At 25.6% G+C, this 21,337-nt stretch overlaps 1 protein-coding gene across 1 annotated transcript; it reads right to left on the bottom strand.

Moving 5' to 3' along the window:
• Window positions 1-5,228: 5,228 nt before the first annotated feature.
• On the bottom strand, window positions 5,229-21,075 carry LOC132932122 (uncharacterized). Its single transcript, XM_060998348.1, has 20 exons — window positions 20,773-21,075; window positions 20,519-20,704; window positions 19,857-20,006; window positions 19,587-19,746; window positions 18,579-18,755; window positions 17,928-18,121; window positions 17,642-17,807; window positions 16,180-16,361; window positions 15,701-15,969; window positions 15,448-15,615; window positions 14,863-14,920; window positions 8,000-8,182; window positions 7,645-7,794; window positions 7,416-7,575; window positions 7,159-7,344; window positions 6,902-7,095; window positions 6,397-6,562; window positions 6,054-6,235; window positions 5,585-5,853; window positions 5,229-5,508 (listed from the first exon to the last, which is right to left on the bottom strand). The coding sequence occupies exons 1-20, from the start codon at window positions 20,791-20,793 to the stop codon at window positions 5,310-5,312; spliced, it is 3,420 nt and encodes a 1,139-aa protein (XP_060854331.1). The 5' UTR covers window positions 20,794-21,075; the 3' UTR covers window positions 5,229-5,309.
• Between the last annotated feature and the right edge of the window lie 262 nt (window positions 21,076-21,337).

Here is a 21,337-nt window from a genome sequence, read left to right as displayed (position 1 = left end):
CATTATGCATGTATATTCATATGTGTCTATATCATATTTTATATGCTCAACATTTTCAACAAAGTGAGAAATTATTTTATTTACAATAATATGTTTGATTTGTATTTCAAGTATTTGTCAAATTTGATTCAATCTTCAGTATTAAAATTTGTTTCCGGTAGACAATTCTATGCACTTTGTATTTTTTATGGTTGATTGTCATCAAGTATAGTGTATACTCAGTAATATTATTACAATTATTGAGGAAACTGCAACAAAAAAACAACAGGAAAACGGTAATATTTATTATTTATGCAACACTAAATTTCGAATTGTATCTTTTTTCGCTATTTATAGACATTTAATATTTAAAAAAAAAAAATTATCGATAAAAAACACAGTAAGATCTTTTCTATGGTAATAAATCCTTATGGCGATAAACTTGATTATAATATTTTATATACATTTGCAATAATGTAAATAGTTCAGTACGTATTTAATGTGTTTGTAAAAAAATTTGGTAATATATGATACAGATACCCAATTTTAATTAACATTTCGCTCAGTATAGGGAGTCTAATAGAGAATAAATCTTATACCACCACAGTTCTTTGTCGGAATGTAACAGGTCATTTTTAATAATAATTATAATACTACCTGTTTAAATGTATACAATATACCAGTGGTCTTCAAACTTTTTGACTCGCGACCCATTTTTCTTACCATACATTTTTTGCGACCCGTGTCAGCTTTATTAGTCAAAATAATTCAAATTTCCTAATGTCTATTACTTAATAGGTAATATTTAATTTTTATTATACGTAATGACACAAAAATAAAGTATACGTAATAATACAAACAAAAATTAATGAGATATATGAGCATGACTGTTTTGTCAGTCACACAAAATGCTCAATCTCTGCTTTTATAAAAATAATTTAGAAAATTTATAAACCTGATCTTTTATCGATTAAGGCCCGATGAGCACTTGCGTTATTTTAACGCTCGACAACGCTGTGGCTTTAAGTACCATTCTTATATATTCTAAAAACATAAAATATTACAGTTTACTAGAAAAATATTTTATTCAATGTCATATGAAATAATTTTTTTGTGTCAAACCTAGCTAGCATACATAACATATTATAATATATTATTATAGTATTATATAATATATATATAAATATGGATTTTTTAAATTTTAAACAATAGACATATCGCGACCCATAGTTTGAAGACCACTGCAATATACATTACTATTTTGAAATTAAATTTATCTTTCGTTAACTTTATTTATCACAGTGTACTTTACACTTTGCATAATACAGCGTACAAAATCATTCCTAGAAAATTATGGACTGTGTTTTTATAAGACATGACTTTTGTTTTTATAAATAAATTCAAGTTATAATATTGGTACCTATCATGATTTGTCATATTTTATAAGTTATGTTGTACAGCTAGAGTTATAGTAAAGCATAACTCTAAGTCTCTAACAAGAAGTAGAAATCAAATTAAAGACAAAAAATCCTATAGAAATCATAATAGGTACATAACCAACTCATTAATAAATAATAACATTAATAATAATTCATAAATAGTATACATATACAATTTGTATAATATAAATGCCTATACATACAGTAATTTACGATGCCACTAACGCAGCATCAAAAATCAGACGTATGAATTAGGCCTAATATTCGTAATAACATACATAATACATACAACTTACTTCAAACAATATCACTTAAGATTAATATTTTCCAAGACAAACCAATATTTTACGGCATGAGAATCAAATAAATTGAAACAAAATCGCACAACAAATTTTAATATATATTACAAACAAAAAATAAGATAATAGCAATATACTTACTAAACATTAAAAAGACGCGATCATTTCGATGAATGAAAAATATTTATAAAATAAAACCATTATACTCAAAATAAAGTCCATATTTACTATATAGAAATGCATTTTTATACAGAAATTATATTCAAATTAAACCAATTATGAATAAAATAATAACAAAACAACATCGTGAATCTCATTTCGTAATAAGATCAGCGTTATACGTTGGATATCATATTGATTGCAAATAGGTACAAATTGATTTTTTTAATTACTAAAAACAAAAGCCTAACTAGTATACAGCAGTTCGTCTAACATTTGTTTTAAGGAGGAGAGATCATATGATAATGTTAACAAATTTAACATATTTGTAACAACAATAGTTAGTTAATAAGCTTATATTTGACTTCTATGAGTTCTGTGCCAGGTGAAGAAGTGGGTGCCGCTTTGCTGTTACTGTAGGTGTCGAGTAGGTAACTATTAATGGATGTAAATTTGAATTCAATGATTTTATTCTTATCAAATTATATTATAAATGTTATTATCTTTTGATTTAATACTGAAATATAGTTAAGAGGACGTCAAAGCCACATGACGTGTTGTCTCCGTCTTACGAACGGACGTAGAACATAGCAAACTTGCGTTCAGCAGAATCAATTATATGCTGTTAGCTTTAATATAAGAGTCGATTTACCTATTATTAATCTTAAAGATAATAATTATATTGTCTAAAGCGTCCCATAAGCTTTTATTGATATTTTTATTATTAAGTGAGTTATACTTATAATCGTGCAAAATATTAAAACTTTAAATTGTTTGTAACTCACTTTAAAATTAAAATATCATTAAAAGCCTATGAGATGTCTTGGATAATATTATTACTTTTAAGTTTTAAGTTTAATAATAAGAAAATTGACTTTAATATTAGAGCTTACAGCATAACATTTAATCCGCTGAACGCTAATTTGTTATGTTTTACGTTCGTAAGACAGAGACAACACCAACGGTTACGTTCTCTTCTTAAGTGTTGGAAAGTGAAACGGATAAATAGGTAGAGTTAAGCATAACTTCCGATCATCCTGCTGCAACGCGACGTAATATTACAACGCGAAATGTAAAGGGGATTCAGCAGACAGGATGATGACCAGACTCAAAGATATTCCTCTTTCTTAAAAATTGGTGAAAGTGTTCTAGTGAGTAGTGGCTATCCCGCCGGTAGACTGACGGCGTGAGGATTCAGCTAAACTTCTTTCTATAATTATCGAGAAAATTAAAATGGACGATTTCGTATCACAACTGTCTTAACTAGAAAAGGGGTTCTGAGCACATGGCTGGAGAGGAATAGCTTAACTATTACAAAGTTTAGTTCCCAGACGATTGCAGATGTCAAAACAAACGAAAATTCGTTACGGGAACTCGTTTCATTAAGGACAGTGATATCGGCGATGCATTAATAATTTATTAATAGATCATACGATCGCACATCGAAGAAGTGTACATGTAAAAAAATGTCATGACGTGTAATTTAGCATGTCAACCCAACCGTAATTTTCAAAATTTGTAAATTTATTATCATAATTTTTTTTACATTTTATAATACACTCAATTAATCCATAAAAATTTGAATTTATTGTCTCTTCTTTTATTTTATTTATTTAAATTTAAAACGTATTACTTTTTTAACAGTTTATAATACAATATTATTTTACCATATCGTTAGAATAATTTATAAAAGATCGTTGTGAGTATAACACAGAATTAATATTAATTTTTTTTTTTTTAATAACAATTGCCTTGCCGATTTCTCTTATATACACATGACTGTGACAATCAATACATTCATTCATAGTTCCGCTCAGAATCTAAAACACCGATCTTTAAGTTTAAATAAACGTCACACCCGCATATTATGTTTTTATATCTTCTTACAAAATATGTAAATGGCTGAATAATAGCTAGTATACTAGTTGCGACTTGAGCTATTTTGCGCTATACCACTTGTACCCGAGTTGCAGCCCGATTAATATTTACCATTTTAGGATGCATATATCTATTAAACATTCTGATTACATTCATATCTTTATTACTTTATTAATTATTATCGTTATCCATTTAAAAATAACAATTGTTACAGTCGTCTTTTGTCTTGTCAGTTGTCATCATATATATATATATATAAAGATCGATGATTTTGAAGTCATTCCCAGTCTAAGGCCTGGGTGACATTGAGAAAGACTGTCTAGTGTAAAATATAATTTCTCCAAACGTTGATAAAATTTTATCAACTGTTCGATCAAATTAATAAATAATTGAAAGATTCGCATAAAAACCAAACAAGGTGTGAGAATGAATAAATAATGTTGGCCGAGGAATTACGAGAGAAGTGTTTTTAAAAGAATTGTTTAATCAATTGCTTTTTTAAAAAAAATTGGATTTATCATAAAGTGTTAAGTAAACAAAATCGTATGTCATATTGTTATTATACTTTTGTACTATAATATAATATATTATATACTTTATTATATTAAAATTAATTTTTAATATTACTATAATAATGATATAAACATTTTTTTATTTTATTTAGTTTTTACAAGGCTAACTACAGACACTTTTTAAATATATATGACCTCAGTCCAAAGAACGAAATGAAATTTATTATTTCATTAAGAATTTTAAAGTTGTATTTAACAAAATCGATGATAAAATATGTTCTATTTATGCACTTTTATAAAAAAAAAAACTTTACTAAATATAGACGTGTGGACAAGTCGTGCAATGTGTGCTTAGGCATGGCCAGTGATTATGGGTTGAAGTGTACAATTTCTCGATCAAATTATCCTTAATATGATTTGATACGATAGCAAATTCGGAATAATATCGACTGTTGAAATCGATTGAGTGAAAACATCTTTCAGTCCGCTTTTATTAAATTAAAAAGATAAGATATACTAATGAAGAAAGATTATACTTCATGTGGTTGTAGGGAAAACAGTTTGAAGTCCAACTCCAAAATATTATCGACTACTACCGTTTTTCACTGTACCATTTATATATAAATTGCAATAAGTATACCTATACCTTAATTACCAAAATTAATTTTTAGATTATAATTTTAAAATGAATTTGAAAAATTAGAATACTTTTCTGTGTAAACTATTGTTGAAAGTCTGTATACAGGAAAACGTGTAATGACTAGTATTATATATTAAAAATTGTTATAAGTCAATTGTAATTTTGTACTAAAAAACCAATTTTTCAATGTTTTGCATATAGTTATCTAATATTGATAACATTAGTCATTATGTTTTCCTTTTTGATTGTATTTTAACTTTAATGTCAACCCACAACGACAAATTCTAGGTTTTCTCATAAAATAACAATGAAAACAAAAACATTATAAATTAATTTTTTATACTAAAAAGTCTAATACCCAAACTATCTAAATACAAATATGTTTAATTTATGAACTTAAAAATTAAAATACAGTTTTAGCTGATCCTTGAGACCCATTCAATCCAGATAAAAGTGGCAAGCTATTCCAAAATTCATATTCATCAACATATGGCCTTTCTTTAATTACAGGAATACTTGTATTTATCAAAACAAATTCGTATTTTTTGGTATCAAATGTGGGCCATTTTTCTCCTTTTTGTGTACCATCAATTGTAACAACGCTAAAAAAAAGTAAAAGTTTAATTAAACGTATTCAAATGTATTAACTGATATAACAATACAATTATAATGACATACTCGGTGCTGGCGAAATTTGTCCAAATGTTCACCATAAGATTTGATACATTGAGGTCTTCACCTTGCAAATCTCCACGTTCGGTTGTATAAAACAGACTGGTTATTTCATCAGCGTGCGTTACTCCTAATTTTTTTGGAAATGGGTAAGGTCCATACACTGAATTAAATGAAACATAATTCAGATGATCATATATATAATAATAAACTGGTGATGTCAGCTGAACTGCCATTTTGAAAACACCTTGTAAAATTAGTCCACCTGAAATCATCTAAAAACATTATAAATTAATTATTAAAATAAATGATTTTGTAATATTTTTAAATATATTGTTAATTAAATAATGGTGGCTTTTTAAAGGATTTTTAAGTATTTAAAAAATCTTATTATCTATTATGAAAATATTATATTATTATATTTGTGAGTAAAAAAAATATTTGAATTATTATTTGATACAAAACTAAAACATACCTTAACAGCATCCAAAGGATTATTCAAAGTTCCATCAGGAAAATATCGGTCAAATATTTTGTCACCAATTACTGGAATATCTGAATACTTAGTAGTATATCTATACTGTAAAAATGAAGATACATAATGATCGAAATCTTCTTTCAACTCAGTATACACAAGATCAGTTGCATTATACATTCCTATTGAAAAAACAAACAAAAAATATAATCTTGATGTATTTGTAAAAAAATTTAATCCATTACGACAAATCTAAATAAAAGGTGTGTGTAAAAATGATTTTAATGAGCCAAATGTTATGCCCACTTAGAAATGGATGCAGTATAGAAACATAGTAACTTACGAGAAGCAAAAATACCACCCTCGCCAGTGTTCATTCCAATTATAACTGGAACTTTTGATATTTGATTAAAGTCAATCAAAGGATATTTGCATAAAAACGATTTTTTTAGTATATTACAATTTTCAGCAACAGGCATGAAATTAATAATTGGATAATTTCTCCATTCCTGTAATAATAAATAAAAAAAAACAAAAACTGTTTACGACTATGGTAAAAGACGATAGAAGAGGCCATGAACCTCAAAGTTAATATGAGCTATAAAGTGGTAATCGCAAAGTGGAAAATCCGGGAGCCTTCATCTCATTTGTATAAAAAAAATAAATAGTAAAACGACTAAAACGTATTGAAATTAATATTATACTTAATAAACAACTTAATTAAGATAAATATAAATAACAGCTTAGTTAGTAATAACACGCGCCTTTACAAATATAAACGTGCATTTTAAATATTTTTTATTTATATATATATATATATATATATATACAATTATATATATGCTTACAAAAAAGTTGTTATAAATGTTCACCAACACTTTTGCAGGTACTTCTTTCAAACATTTAATCATTTGTTTTGGCTCTTTAGGGCATCCAGTAATAGTGGAAACAGCTGAAGCTCTTCGTTTAGCATATCCCGGCGGAGTTACACCCCAAAGATTTAATGGTGATGCACTTTCCATGATTGCTTTGTGAAACAGCCCTACAACATAAATGATTTAAAATTTAGTTTAATTTGATCTTATAATATGCTTATATAATTAACCTTTGCTCATTGGAGATAACAAATGTAAACCAACAGAAGCACTTCCAGCACTTTGTCCAAATATTGTAACTTTTGTTGGGTCTCCGCCAAATTTCTCGATATTTTTTTGTACCCATTTTAGAGATAAGACTTGGTCTTTCATACCATAATTACCAGGCAAATCATCGTCCTCAGTACTTAAAAACCCTAAAAATATTAATCACAAATATATTTAATATATAATATCATAACAGTTACTTAATAATAAACAATTTTACCTAGAATTCCAAGTCTGTAATTCATAGTAACTAGAAGTATATCCTTGTCTAACAAATATTGAGGACCGTATAAACTTATACCTCCTGAACCCGCAAAATAACCACCACCAGCAATCCAAACCATAACTGGAAGCAATTCTCTATCACCCTTTTTTGGAATCTATAAACATTATAATATTTATTATTAATAATATTTTTGCAATTTCAATATTTTAAACTATTTGATTACTTTTGGAGTATACACATTCAAATATAGACAGTCCTCTGAACCGACTAGAACGTCCACTTGTTGATAATAAAACAAATTCCTCTGGATACATACTTGTGGCTCAGTAGTAGCATTTAATACGCCTATCCACGGTTCTGCTGGTACTGGGTCCTAATAACAAAAATTTTAATTAAATATAAGAATATTTGATTATTTCGATACTACAACTGTAGGAAGTTTAGTAAAGTAATAGTGAGTATAAGCGTCAAGTCTCAATCACTAGGAAATGTTAATTGATTATATCGTGAATAAACATTTTCATATATTTTATTCTTTTTATTTACAACGAATCACAATTATATTTTGTTTGATTTACCTTAAACCTAAGATCACCAGTTGGTGATTTACCATAAGGTATTCCCTGAAACGCTTTGAATTGTCGTCCATTTCTTGTTATTAAAGTACCACCAATCAACTTCCCTTGGTCTAATTGTATCACTTCATCTGCGCCAAATACAAATCCGAAAAGTAACGTAAAAATAAGAAATATTTCCATATTAATCTGAAATAAAAATATTTATAATAAAAAATAACAAAATAATAAAAGTTTCTGTTTAGTTATTAATTTATTTTTAACAGATAATTTCTATTTGAATTATAGAGATTTGTAGTATTAATTCTTTGGTATCTTATGTTAACTCTATAGTTATTAAATGTGGTGATAACTGATAAGTATTCGCTAGAAAGTAGAAAGTATAAACAATGTTATAAAAATAAGCAAAACTCTTTTATAACTTTAAAATTTTATCACTCCTAAATTTAAATTATAAATAATTTAAACTATATTAATTTCTGTTGTATTTAGTATAATAAATAACAAATATATCAACATAATCTATATTTTCGATTAAATAGTAGCACAGAATAACACTGATCAGTATCAAACAATATTACTTGTGTTAGGTGTTGAGATGGCTATTTTCGAAAAACATACTTTATACCTTTAATATTCTACTACTAAAAATGAGTTCAACCTACCTTTGATTACTAATAAAAATAATTGAATTACTAAATTAAATTTGCGTATCCAATTTTATTTGACAAGTATAACAACAAAATAACAGATACTAAAAATAGTAAAATTAATATAAATTATTAAAAATTAATAAGTACTTTTTATGTACACAAAATTAATTTTTTTATTTCTCTAATTTTGTACGAATCAATGGTTTAAATATAAACTAAAGTTAAAATGTTAGTAACATAATTTGCTATGTTTCTTAAATTGAAATGTCGAATTATATAACAATATTTATAGTGCAACATAAGTTTCATAATTATAATTCCCTAACAAATAAAAATAAATTTAAAGACAAAAAATTCTGTGTAGAACTAATATTTAACCTGGTTATTTTTATAAATAATCCAATTTGCAATTTATAAACACTATGTAAACTGTCTTCTATACTATAACAACCTTGATATTGTATTCTTATGATACATTATAGATACATATGACTTACTTCAAGGGCTATCACTTGGGAGTAATATTTTCAAGACAAAGCAATATTCTATGACACGAAAATCAAATAAATTGAAATATAATAGCACAAAAAATATGAATATACATAACAAAAAATAAAATAAAATACTATACCTAAGTATTCAAAAGAAGTGATCAAAAAATTAAGAAAAAATATTTATAAAATTAAATTAATAGACTCGACATGAAGTTGATATGTACTATATAAATAGCTTTCGGTAAAGTATTTATATAAAAATTAAACCAATATTGAATAAAATACTAATAAATAATTTTGATTAATAGTCCCTCTTCATAATAAAATCAGCAATCGACGATGGGTATCATGTTGATAGTAATTACTTATTGATTCGGGTCAATTTTTATTTTTATTTTTTTCAATGCTGTAAAACTAATACCTTTATCACAACAATTCATCAAAATATTTGAGTTAAAAGGTGAAGTTATATAATAAATATAATAAATTTTAATTAGTTAAGATCAAAAATAAATATTTAAAACTTTGATTGTCCATTTTTGATCTTGAATTACCACCAATCCACTCTCCTTGGTATAATTGTATCACATAATCTGCACCAAATACAAATTCGAAACGTAACTAAAAATAAAAAATATTTTTATATTGATTATTTGAAATAAAAATATATATCATAATGGTATTTCTTTAATTACCTATTCATTTATTACAAAAAATGTTTAATTTAATAATAGTGACTTTAATTTTTTGGTACCTGGTATTAACTCTAGTTATTAAATGTAATTATGTAATGATAACTTATAAGTATTAACTAGATAGTATAAACAATATTAAAAAATAATATTATAAATTTTTGTTTTAATAAGTATTATATTATAATAACATTAATAACAAATATATATCCATAATCTTTATTTTCGATTAAATAATAACACATGTTAATATAGTATCAAATAATACTATAATTTATAATTCCAAATATTATTATTTTTAACGTGTTTGTTTGGATGTCAAGTATTTGTCAAATTTGAAAGTATTGATTTTTTATGATGTGTTTCTTTTTTTTATGTATATGCACGGTAATTTGTCTATAAAATGCTTCGATTTTCAAAAATGGGTTTTGGATAACAAATTAGATCTAGTTTGTACTTTAAAGAAGGCAATTTTAAGAATTCCTAGTACTTATGTTTATAATTGGAAATAACAAACAAAAAATTAAGGAAAATGTGAATTTAAACGTAAATCCAATTGTATTAGTAAACACTTAACATTTTTATTTAATGTTGATATTACAATTTTCATTATAAGATACAAATTTTAACATTCTTTAATTATTCTTCTTGAGTTATTTATAGGTATTGGAAATTTTATTTACTCAGTAGATTATCAATAATCAATTTAATTTAATTAGGTAATATAAAAACATGCCTATAATTTTCCGGTAACGACATTGTATTATGTAACGTGTAAAGTAGGTACATTATGTTAAATAAAGTTCACGAAAGATAAATTTACTTTCAAAATAGTAATGCATATTGTATACATTTTATAGGTAGTGATATAATTAATATTAAACATGACCTGTGACATTCCGATAAAGAACTGTGCGAGATACTGAGCGAAATGTTAATCAAAATTTGGTAATTTATCATACATATATACTCAATTTTCTACTAAATCAAAATATGTATGATAAATTACCAAATTTTGATTAACATTTCGCTCAGTATCTCGCACAGTTCTTTATCGGAATGTCACAGGTCATGTTTAATATTAATTATATCACTACCTATAAAATGTATACAATATGCATTACTATTTTGAAAGTAAATTTATCTTTCGTGAACTTTATTTAACATAATGTACCTACTTTACACGTTACATAATACAATGTCGTTACCGGAAAATTATAGGCATGTTTTTATATTACCTAATTAAATTAAATTGATTATTGATAATCTACTGAGTAAATAAAATTTCCAATACCTATAAATAACTCAAGAAGAATAATTAAAGAATGTTAAAATTTGTATCTTATAATGAAAATTGTAATATCAACATTAAATAAAAATGTTAAGTGTTTACTAATACAATTGGATTTACGTTTAAATTCACATTTTCCTTAATTTTTTGTTTGTTATTTCCAATTATAAACATAAGTACTGGGAATTCTTAAAATTGCCTTCTTTAAAGTACAAACTAGATCTAATTTGTTATCCAAAACCCATTTTTGAAAATCGAAGCATTTTATAGACAAATTACCGTGCATATACATAAAAAAAAAGAAACACATCATAAAAAATCAATACTTTCATTACTCCACTCAGAATCTATGAATGAAAAATTTTACATATTTATTAATAACTTAAAAAAGTCTAAATTTTAGCACGGATAGAAAATCATTATATAAATATTTAGTGAAAATGTCTAATATTTATTGATAAATAGTTTTTACGGGTGAATACCTATGCAATGTCATAAAATGTATAACTTCAAAGTTCATAAACAATTAAATTATTTTGTTTCGATATAGGTTACTTATAAGGAATCACATAGTACATTTTCAAATCTTGGATATAATAAGAAAAATTTTTATAAATTTCTTACTATAAGATTTTTTAAAATTCAAAATTTAAACGCTTATATAGTTTGCAATAAAAATAAAGAAATGTCCTGATAATAATTGAACATACAGTTTATAAAAATAAATTATAATATACAATGTATAATGTATATATTTATTTATAATTTTTATTTTTTTTTATTATTTAACTTAGTCATTTACCAATATTTTCTAAGATCGAATCATATAAATTTATGAGACAGAAATCAAATAAACTGATACACGATAACACAATTTGAATATATTTTAATATAATACAACACTAATATTTTAACACAACATAGTCAATTCAACAAATTCTTAGTTGAATAATTAAGATATTTACAATAAGTACAGTGCTTAAATATTTTATTTTTATGAAAATAACATAATAGGTCATGGGTGCCCGGAGGGGGGCAAAACGGGGCATTGCCCCTCCCCCTCTGAAATTCAAATAGAATGTTGAACATTTTAACTTTTATTTTGATCTATAAACATTTCATCCATATTTTTACTTTAGTGTGTGGGGTTAGTATTTTATTTCATATAATTCTAATATATTTTGTAGTTTACAAAGAATAAACATTTTTTAATGTGTTTTTTGGTGTTTGATTTCATTATGCCCGACGCCCGTCCCTGATAAATTTCCTGCGGGCGCCGATGTATTAGGTTAATCACTTTGATCACTTTGAAATGGAACCAATATGAGAAAAACACTAATAATAAATTGAGTTATAGTCCAAATATATTACAATGTCAGCAATGAACGATATAATAGTTGATATGTAGATATATAGAGTAGTTTTTTTATTGCCGACTCAGGTCAAATATTTTTATCAGCTTATCACTAAAAAAACCAACTAATTTGGGCAAACTTAAGGTTAAAAGGTAAACATATATGAAATACGGGTAATAAATTTAAATTATATGTAATATAAAAATAGTTATTGAGCTTAAACAGTTAAACATGATTGACTAAACGATAGAACTTACTAACTAACTTACTGTAGAAAATCAAATTATATTTTATATTTTATTTTTTACACTGAAATATTATAAGAACAGGGAACAATCTTAAACAACTTAAAGACACAAACTATAATAAATATTAAAATTATTTTTTTTCAATCAAAATACCAAAAAAAAATATGTAAAACAAATTCGTTTAAAACAGAAATACAAAAATGGTACATGTGTACTTGTAGAGGTCTCCTAAAACTCTTCCGTGTACACCTTCAACAATGTATTTCAATTTTCATTAGAATTGCAGTAATATATTTGTAATGATCCTGTCATCAGTAATCACCATTGATGCTGCCTACTATCACCTCTGTCAAAACGCTTTATGATTTTTTGCTTGAAATTATGCAAAATGAATTAAATGTATTGTTTACGTACAACATACCTACATTTATATAAAAGATGCGTACATTTTTTCGGAAAATGTCATAGGCACGACAATTTCAGTATATTACTTTATTTATTATTTTACACATTGAAAATTTAACATTTGAAGACCTTTAGACATTTGAGTGCCAAATCATTTGAAACCCACATTTCAAAGTTGTTTTCAAAAATGAACATAGTAAACATTCTTCTATTATTTCTCATTTTTTTGTGCACTTAAACAACATGGATACTTTTAAAAATACGACATGATCTATGTGCAAAAGAGACTGATTATATAAGGTTATTTTGGTTTTTTTTTACTTAAATAATATCTAACAAATACAATACTGTAATTATTATACATAATATAAAGATCTATACACTAATTATAATTTTATTTGTTTTTATCATAGACTTTCATCAATCCTATCGCCGACGCCATCATATTATTATTTAACAAAGATGACACCAAAGTCCAAATTGAGACTTTAGATAATGATTTATGAAGTTACGGCCAAACATTTCCTAATTTAGAAGAATCTATGTTCAGTAATTTTAATCGTTTCCAGTGGTATGTGACCCAATCCCAGAAGGCCAGAAATCAACTAAGGATTTGACTTAACGAAAGGTACTAAAATATATGAAGTATTAGAGTCTTTAACCTTCTCATTTACAAAATTCCATTGATCGATGAATTTCTGTGAAACAAAGTAAGCATAACAAATTTAACAAACAATTTTAGTAAAAAAATATTTAACTTGGAAAACAACAAATGGAGAAGTATAAAAAAAATCATTGTTGATGTATTAAATGGTCAAAAATTTAATTTTGCCATAGAATTTTAAATGTTTCTGTGAACTCCAAGCTATTTCTATAAATTTTGGATTTTGAATATAAAAATTAATACATTTTAAAATTTTTTTATAAGCAACATATTTATTCCGCGTCAGACGTCTGATCAAATACTGGGTGGTTCTAATGAGGTGACTTTTTTTTAAAAATTAAAGCAGTTTTCCTTCCCTAAGATGATTGTAAAATGTGGGAGGTTAGGTCTTCAAACGATATTGTTTTTGCAGAGTACTAGGCTACTTTGCCACTTTGCATACGTAACTAGTGCCTAGACTACAACCTAGTAATTGTTGTCAATGTAGTAACGTTATAAAAATAATTCCGTTCGTATTGCAATCAATTTTTTTACTATTATTTTTTAGAGGGGTCAGGAGCTCCACTAAAGACTTTTAGTGTGCATATTTTAATTATTATTATTTAACATATATCTTAATTATTTACAGAACAGCCGGATCGCACAATTTTACCCAAACAACAAATTACTTATTGACGGACAAAAATTTCGAAACATTATTACTATTATGTAAATAAGAGTCCTAATTCTGGAGGTGGGGAGTGCTGTGTTTTTTTCAATGAAGAAACATCATAAAAATATTGTAGAGTCTGATTTGTTAAATAATATTAAATACTTCAAGTAAATAGTAATTATAGTATGCGAATTCACTAATTTATAACGACTAACGAGTAAAATTCGACCTGAACAGACTTACACGATAGTGTGTTACGTGATACACTGCAGAGTATAAAAAGTATTACATGTATAAAATTAAATCTAATACACTAATAATATATTATATTAATTATTATTTAGGTGGGTCTATATAGTAGTAAATATTGTATTTCAGCAACACAATACACGTCGGGTTATTTTGTGCCGACCTGCTGTGCAGATGTACAATAGCACAGCGGCCCAGTCAGTCCCTGTTTACATTTGCAACTGTAGTATAATATGTTCAATACTTTCATATTATTTACACATGGGTATGGTTACCAAGCTATAAAGTTATCTCACACCCACTCATTACATAATACATTTAATATTTTAATAAATCAATTTGAATATAAAATACATTTTTAAAACTGGTACATTTTTTTGCGCCTAAATTTTAATTTCCTTCGTATGACAATGATGTAATAATATATAAATTTATGACCACTTAAGTAAATATTACTAACTACCTATATTTCAATGTGTAAATCTTAAACGTCCAAATTAAAACATTTTAAAATATGACAAATTGTATGTAAAATAAAATATTCGAAAATTGTTAAAATAGCATTTAAAGTTTTGGAAATAGTTTTATTATATTTTGTGTTATCTCTTAAATTAGTTAGTGTAGTGAAACTTAAATCAATCAATATATATGTATAAATTATAAGCTGTTACAAAAAATTTATTTTACTAAAATGTATACATTATTTTATATTTTTACAAATACATAATTATTATGTTTTTACTAAAACTAATTCAATCCAGACAATAGTGGCAAATCATTCCAAAATTCGTACTCTTCTACGTACGGTCTCTCACATATTATAGGACGACTAGAATTGATTAAAACAAATTCATATTTATTGGTATTAAATGTTGGCCATTTTTCTCCTTTATTGGTGCCATCAATAGTGAGAACGCTAAATAAAAAAAAGATAATCTGCATTAAATCAATTGAATGATGTATTTATTTATCGATACAAAAATAATAACGATAACGCGTACTCTTTGGTAGCAAAATTTGTCCATATATCAACCATCAGTATTGAAACACTGAGGTCCTCTCCTTGTAATTCTTCCAGTCCTGCTCTTAAAAATAGACTAGTGGTATCATCAGCATGCGTTACACCTAGTTTTTTCGGAAATGGATATGGTCCATAAAACGAATTAAATGATACATAATTCAAATGATCATATATGTAATAATAAACTGGTGATGACAGCTCAACTGCCATTTTGAAAACACCATGTAAAATTAATCCACCTGAAAACATCTAAAAAAATATGATTTTAAATCAATTAATTTTATAACTTTTTGTGTTTACAAACTACAACACGACTGTTGTTTAATATTATGTTAACAGAATAGATACTAAATAGCGTTAAAATAATACATTCAATGCTGTAACTGATCATTATATATAAAATATTAATTTTAATGATTTAAAATATTTTTATTATTTGACACAACATTCAGTACTTACTTTAACAGCATTCAATGGGTCTTCAAAAGTACCGTCAGGAAAGTATCGTTCAAATATCTTATCCCCAATTACTGAAATATCTGTATACATTGTCGTATATCTATAATGAAACAATGACGATATGTAATGATCAAAATCGCCTAAGAACTCTGTATACACAAGATCAGTTTCATTATACATTCCTAAAAAAAAAAAAAAGATTTTATTTTATTTTGTTTGTTTTTATGAGCAAATACTGATCGTTCTAAAATAATAAACAATACCAGATTATAACTATATGTCTATGTATAAAAAATAACTTTAACTTATCTTTAAAGAAGAAATTTATTTTTACGTTTGGTGGCATTTCAAATAATCTCAATCACTTAATGTTTGTCGATACATGAGGCGTCCAAAAATACCTAGTTTAGTTGTATGTAACACAAATCTCATTTATATTTCCTACTTATATCAACTTTACATAATATATTAACTTAAATACTAATTTATAAAGTTAGGATGTTGATGACCTAAAAAAACACACAAAAATGCCCTAAAAACTTAAAAATGATCTAAAAAATCTAATTAGATAAGTGAAAAAAATATTTTATGCATAATAATTTTTATTAGAGATATAGGTGTGATAATGAGATTAGGTTATTTAAAACATGAATTATAATATTAATAAACAATAATATACATTTTTATTTCATACAATTTATAAATATAATACTCGATAAGCGTGTATGATCGGTGTATGTCTGAAAGAGCACTTGTTTTATCAAATTATAACACTCGAACAGTAAATCTTATCGGTACGCGATAAATTTAATCACAACAAAAACCCCACAATAATAATATTAAAATTATTTTTTTAAATATTATACACGTTTTCTTAAAAATCTAAAATATGCCCCCACATTATACAAAAATTACAAAATTACCCAAAATATAAAAAAATTACTTAAAAATGTTAAAAAAACAAAAAATTGCCTAAAAATGCAAAATAAATGCAAAATAAAATTAGAATAATCTGAATAAAGAAAGCATAAAACAAATGTTTAGCTAAGTTAGCATTGTATAGAATCAAAAAAAAAAAAATGCAAAAGTCATCAATATCCTAACTACTAATTTATAAGTGTTATTTTTCATTAATGTTATCAAAGTTAGGTTCATTATTAACAAAAAATGTATTATTTAATAAAAAAAAATAAATTTATAGATAAAGGAAAAAAACTTAAACTATTAAACTTTAATAACTTTATAATAAATGAAGATATCATAATAATTTATTTTTTAGATTAAGACCAAGTATCTAAGAAATAAAATTTTAAACAAATTATCAAAATCTATCCTATAGTTTTTGCATAATACACGCATAACCGCAGACTTCTATCACTTTATTTATATAGAATATGTTATTTATTATTATTTTATTACCATATACCATCATTATTGTCGATATAAAATATATATTACTCACGAGAAGCAAAAATACCACCCTCTCCAGAAGTCATTCCCATTAATACTGGAACTTTAGATTCTTCTTTAAAGTCAAGCAAAGGATATTTACACAAAAACGATTCTTTTTTTTTATTACAATTTTCAACTACAGGCATGAAATTAATAATTGGATAATTTCTCCATTCCTGTAAGAATAAATCATAAAATAAATAAGAACAATTAAGCTCAAAAGTGGAAATGATATTTTACAACATTACTTTGACCATTTTCTTTAATATTTAAATATAATAAAATATGATATTTACAAAAATATTATTGTATAAATTCACTAATACGTCGACAGGCACTTGTTTTAAACATTGAACCATTTTTTTTTGCTCCATAGGACATCCAGCAAAAGTGGATATAGCTGAAGCTCTCCGTTTAGCCCAGCCTGGTGGAGATACTCCCCATAAATTTAATGGCGTTCCACTAGATATAATTGCTTTATGAAACAGTCCTAAAAATAATATTACATTGAAATGCTTTATAATTGTATCACCAATGCCGGACTTAGCAATTGTGCTGAGAATGCAGTGCACCGGAGCCTCTGGGTTAAATTTGCTTTAGCCTTAGGTTGATGTCTTAAATTTCTTAACTTTATAAAATAATAAACTATTAAGAATATTGAACAATGTAATTGAATAAATTATAAATACACTTAACCGTTTATTTTAAACAGTTATGAACTCAATTTCATCCTCACTTGTAACCTTATTGTTAAAATATATTTTTTTAATCCATCTTCACTTTTATTAAATACAAAAAAATATATAAGCAATGCATCAAATTATTTATAAATAGATTTTTTTAAGGGGACTCCAATATTAGCAGTTGCACCCCAGACTTCTGAGACTTAAATCCGGCATTGTTTATCCTATACTGTACGTTATCCCAATGCAATAATTTATTATAACCTTTACTCATAGGTGATAACATATGCAATCCGACACCAGCACTTCGACCAAATAATGTTACTATTTTTGGGTCCCCACCAAATTTTTCAATATTATTTTTGACCCATTTCAATGCTAAGACTTGATCTTTCATGCCATAATTACCCGGCAAAACCTCATCTTCAGTACTTAGAAAGCCTAAAAAATATGAAGTTAAACTAATTAAATATATGCTTAAAAAATACAATTTTTACACAAAATAGTTAATCTTGATCAGTTTTGTGGTTTTGTCTATTTCAGAAAAAGAACATTCATGTTTTTTTTTTATTTTACGATAAAACATTCTTTTTGGGCAATACAAATAACATTTTATTAACGATGTAGATATCCATGATGTGTAAAACTTTTTATCACTATTGCAGGAAAATCAGAATACCTAAACGACATGATATTCTTTAATTTTTAATTATATTAAATCGTTCAGATTTGTAACAATATTATACAATTTATCTAGATACACTGTCACGTATTCACTTTTGATATAGTATAAAATCCAAATATTATTAATCAACGAAAAGGAAAACAGGTTTCCAAAATAAAATTTATTTTAATAATTTATTATCACTTATGTAGTACAATAGTAGGTACACATATAATTAATCAATCAAATACCTATATTATACAATTGAAGTAGATATTAATCTATTAGTTATATATTTAAGCTTTTATTGTTTTTTCAATTTTTTAAGTAAGTTATGGTTATGTAAAATATTAAAACTTTAAAATGATCATAACTCACTTAAAGATTAAAATATCAATAAAAGCGTATGAGAACTTATAATATTATTACCTTTAAGTTTCATAATAGGTAAATTTACTCTAATATTAAAACTAACACCATAAATTTGATTTCGCGTAACGCAAATTTGCTATGTTTACGTTCGTAAGATGAAGACAACGCAAACGGTTACGAAGTCCTCTTAAGTGAATATGACATATAATATAAATAAATAAAAAAATTATAAATACCGAGTATACCAAGTCTGTAATTCATGGTAACTAGAACTATATCCTTATCTAATAAATACTGAGGACCGTACAAACTTAAACCTCCACCATCCGCAAAATAACCACCTACGGCTATCGCAACCATAACTGGAAGAAGCTCTTTATCACCATTTTTTGGTATCTATATACATTATAATATTACATTATTTTTAATCCAGACATTTATTTATTTATATTTTTTTTTTTTTTTTTGAGATTGAAATTTAAATGTATATCATATTATTTGATTACCTTTGGAGTGTACACGTTGAGATATAGACAATCCTCCGCACCGACAAGATTATCGACTTCTTGATAATAGAATAAATTCCTCTGAATACACACTTGTGGTTCAATAGTAGCATTGAAAATACCTACCCATGGATCTGCGGGTACTGGATCCTATACAATATCACAATAATATGGTTTTAATTTGTTTGTATACAGAATGTTTTAAATTTTGTAATAGCTCAGTAAAATTTTATTTTTAGCGTGCATGTGTGTGTATTTTTTCACTTTTAATTGTTTTGAACTGATTAAAATATCACATACGTAATTATCCTTTAATTTTTATAACTTTTAATTCGTTATTTTTTGTTATTATATCTACTAACAGGCAATTGATACATTTACACTAGAAGAGAAGTGTTAGGGACTTAACCCCTCGTCCAAAAATTCATGAAAATAATTAAGCATGTTTTTATAGAGTATAAATGGTTTCTGTCAATGAATTTCTAACTTTATAAGTATGAAAATATACAACCATAACCCACCCTCTCAAAATATTTTTATGTACTCGCCTCTCCATTAATATTACAATAAATATTTACGTTCTAATTTTTTTTTCTTTAATTATAACCAAAATACTGTTCATGGCAAGTTATATGAGTTAATAATCAATAATTCTGTTTTACCTCAAATCTAAGATCGCTAATAGGTGGTTTGGCATACGGTATTCCCTGAAATGCGTTGAATTTTCTTCCACTTCTCGAAATCAAAATACTCCCTTGTATCTTTCCTTGGCTTAATTGCAAAATATCATTTATACCATGTACAAGACCAAAAAGTAACGTAAAAATACCAAATATTTTCATACTTGACTGAAATAAAATACTTTTTTATTAACAACATAATTGAGAATAATTTGATACTTCAATACTTTACATACATTTTTACAAAACGACTTCATATTATAAAAAAATAAAACATGAATAGATTAAAAGTATACATATAATTTAGTACTTAAATACTATAATATAAAAATGGCGAGACCAATATTTATCAATTGACAATGTTATGCAATTAAATCAAGATATTCAAAATTCTTGCAATTTTTGGAAAAAAAATAATGACAACTATTGTGAGACAAATAAAAATATATAAATTATGAACAAAATGGTAACTAGTTAACGTTTCATACTAGCACACAATGTTGTACAACCAGCAATCGGCGGAGGATGTTATACGATGACGACCGACTAGATTAGGTTGGATTCAATCGTCGAAAACTGAGTTCAACTTAAGGTCAATAGGTCAATAGTTTTTTAATAAACTATTAAAATTATTTCAGGTCAGTTATCTTTTGCGCCTGCTTTTTTTATATAATATATAACAAATTATGATATATTATTCAATTTTTGATAAATTATAGCCATAAGCAATATAAATAATTATTATAATATATAACACATATTTTATATTACATAATCCAAAGTGTTTTGTAAGTATTTTAT

This window comes from Rhopalosiphum padi, chromosome 1, assembly GCF_020882245.1.
Source record: "Rhopalosiphum padi isolate XX-2018 chromosome 1, ASM2088224v1, whole genome shotgun sequence".
Lineage (NCBI taxonomy): Eukaryota > Metazoa > Arthropoda > Insecta > Hemiptera > Aphididae > Rhopalosiphum > Rhopalosiphum padi.
The sequence above is the reverse complement of the archived record's forward strand: the minus strand, read 5'-3'. Positions and strand labels throughout refer to the sequence as shown.

What these genes read in the sequence shown, in the direction of transcription:
- LOC132932122 (XM_060998348.1), bottom strand. Translation starts at nt 20,793, where the DNA reads ATGAAGTCGTTTTGTAAAAAT. An exon ending in CTATTGTCTGGATTGAATTA is followed by an intron (nt 14,921 to 15,447) that starts GTTTTAGTAAAA and finishes ATTATACTACAG; the next exon opens with TTGCAAATGTAAACAGGGAC. An exon ending in ATCCTTTGGATGCTGTTAAG is followed by an intron (nt 5,854 to 6,053) that starts GTATGTTTTAGT and finishes TAATGTTTTTAG; the next exon opens with ATGATTTCAGGTGGACTAAT.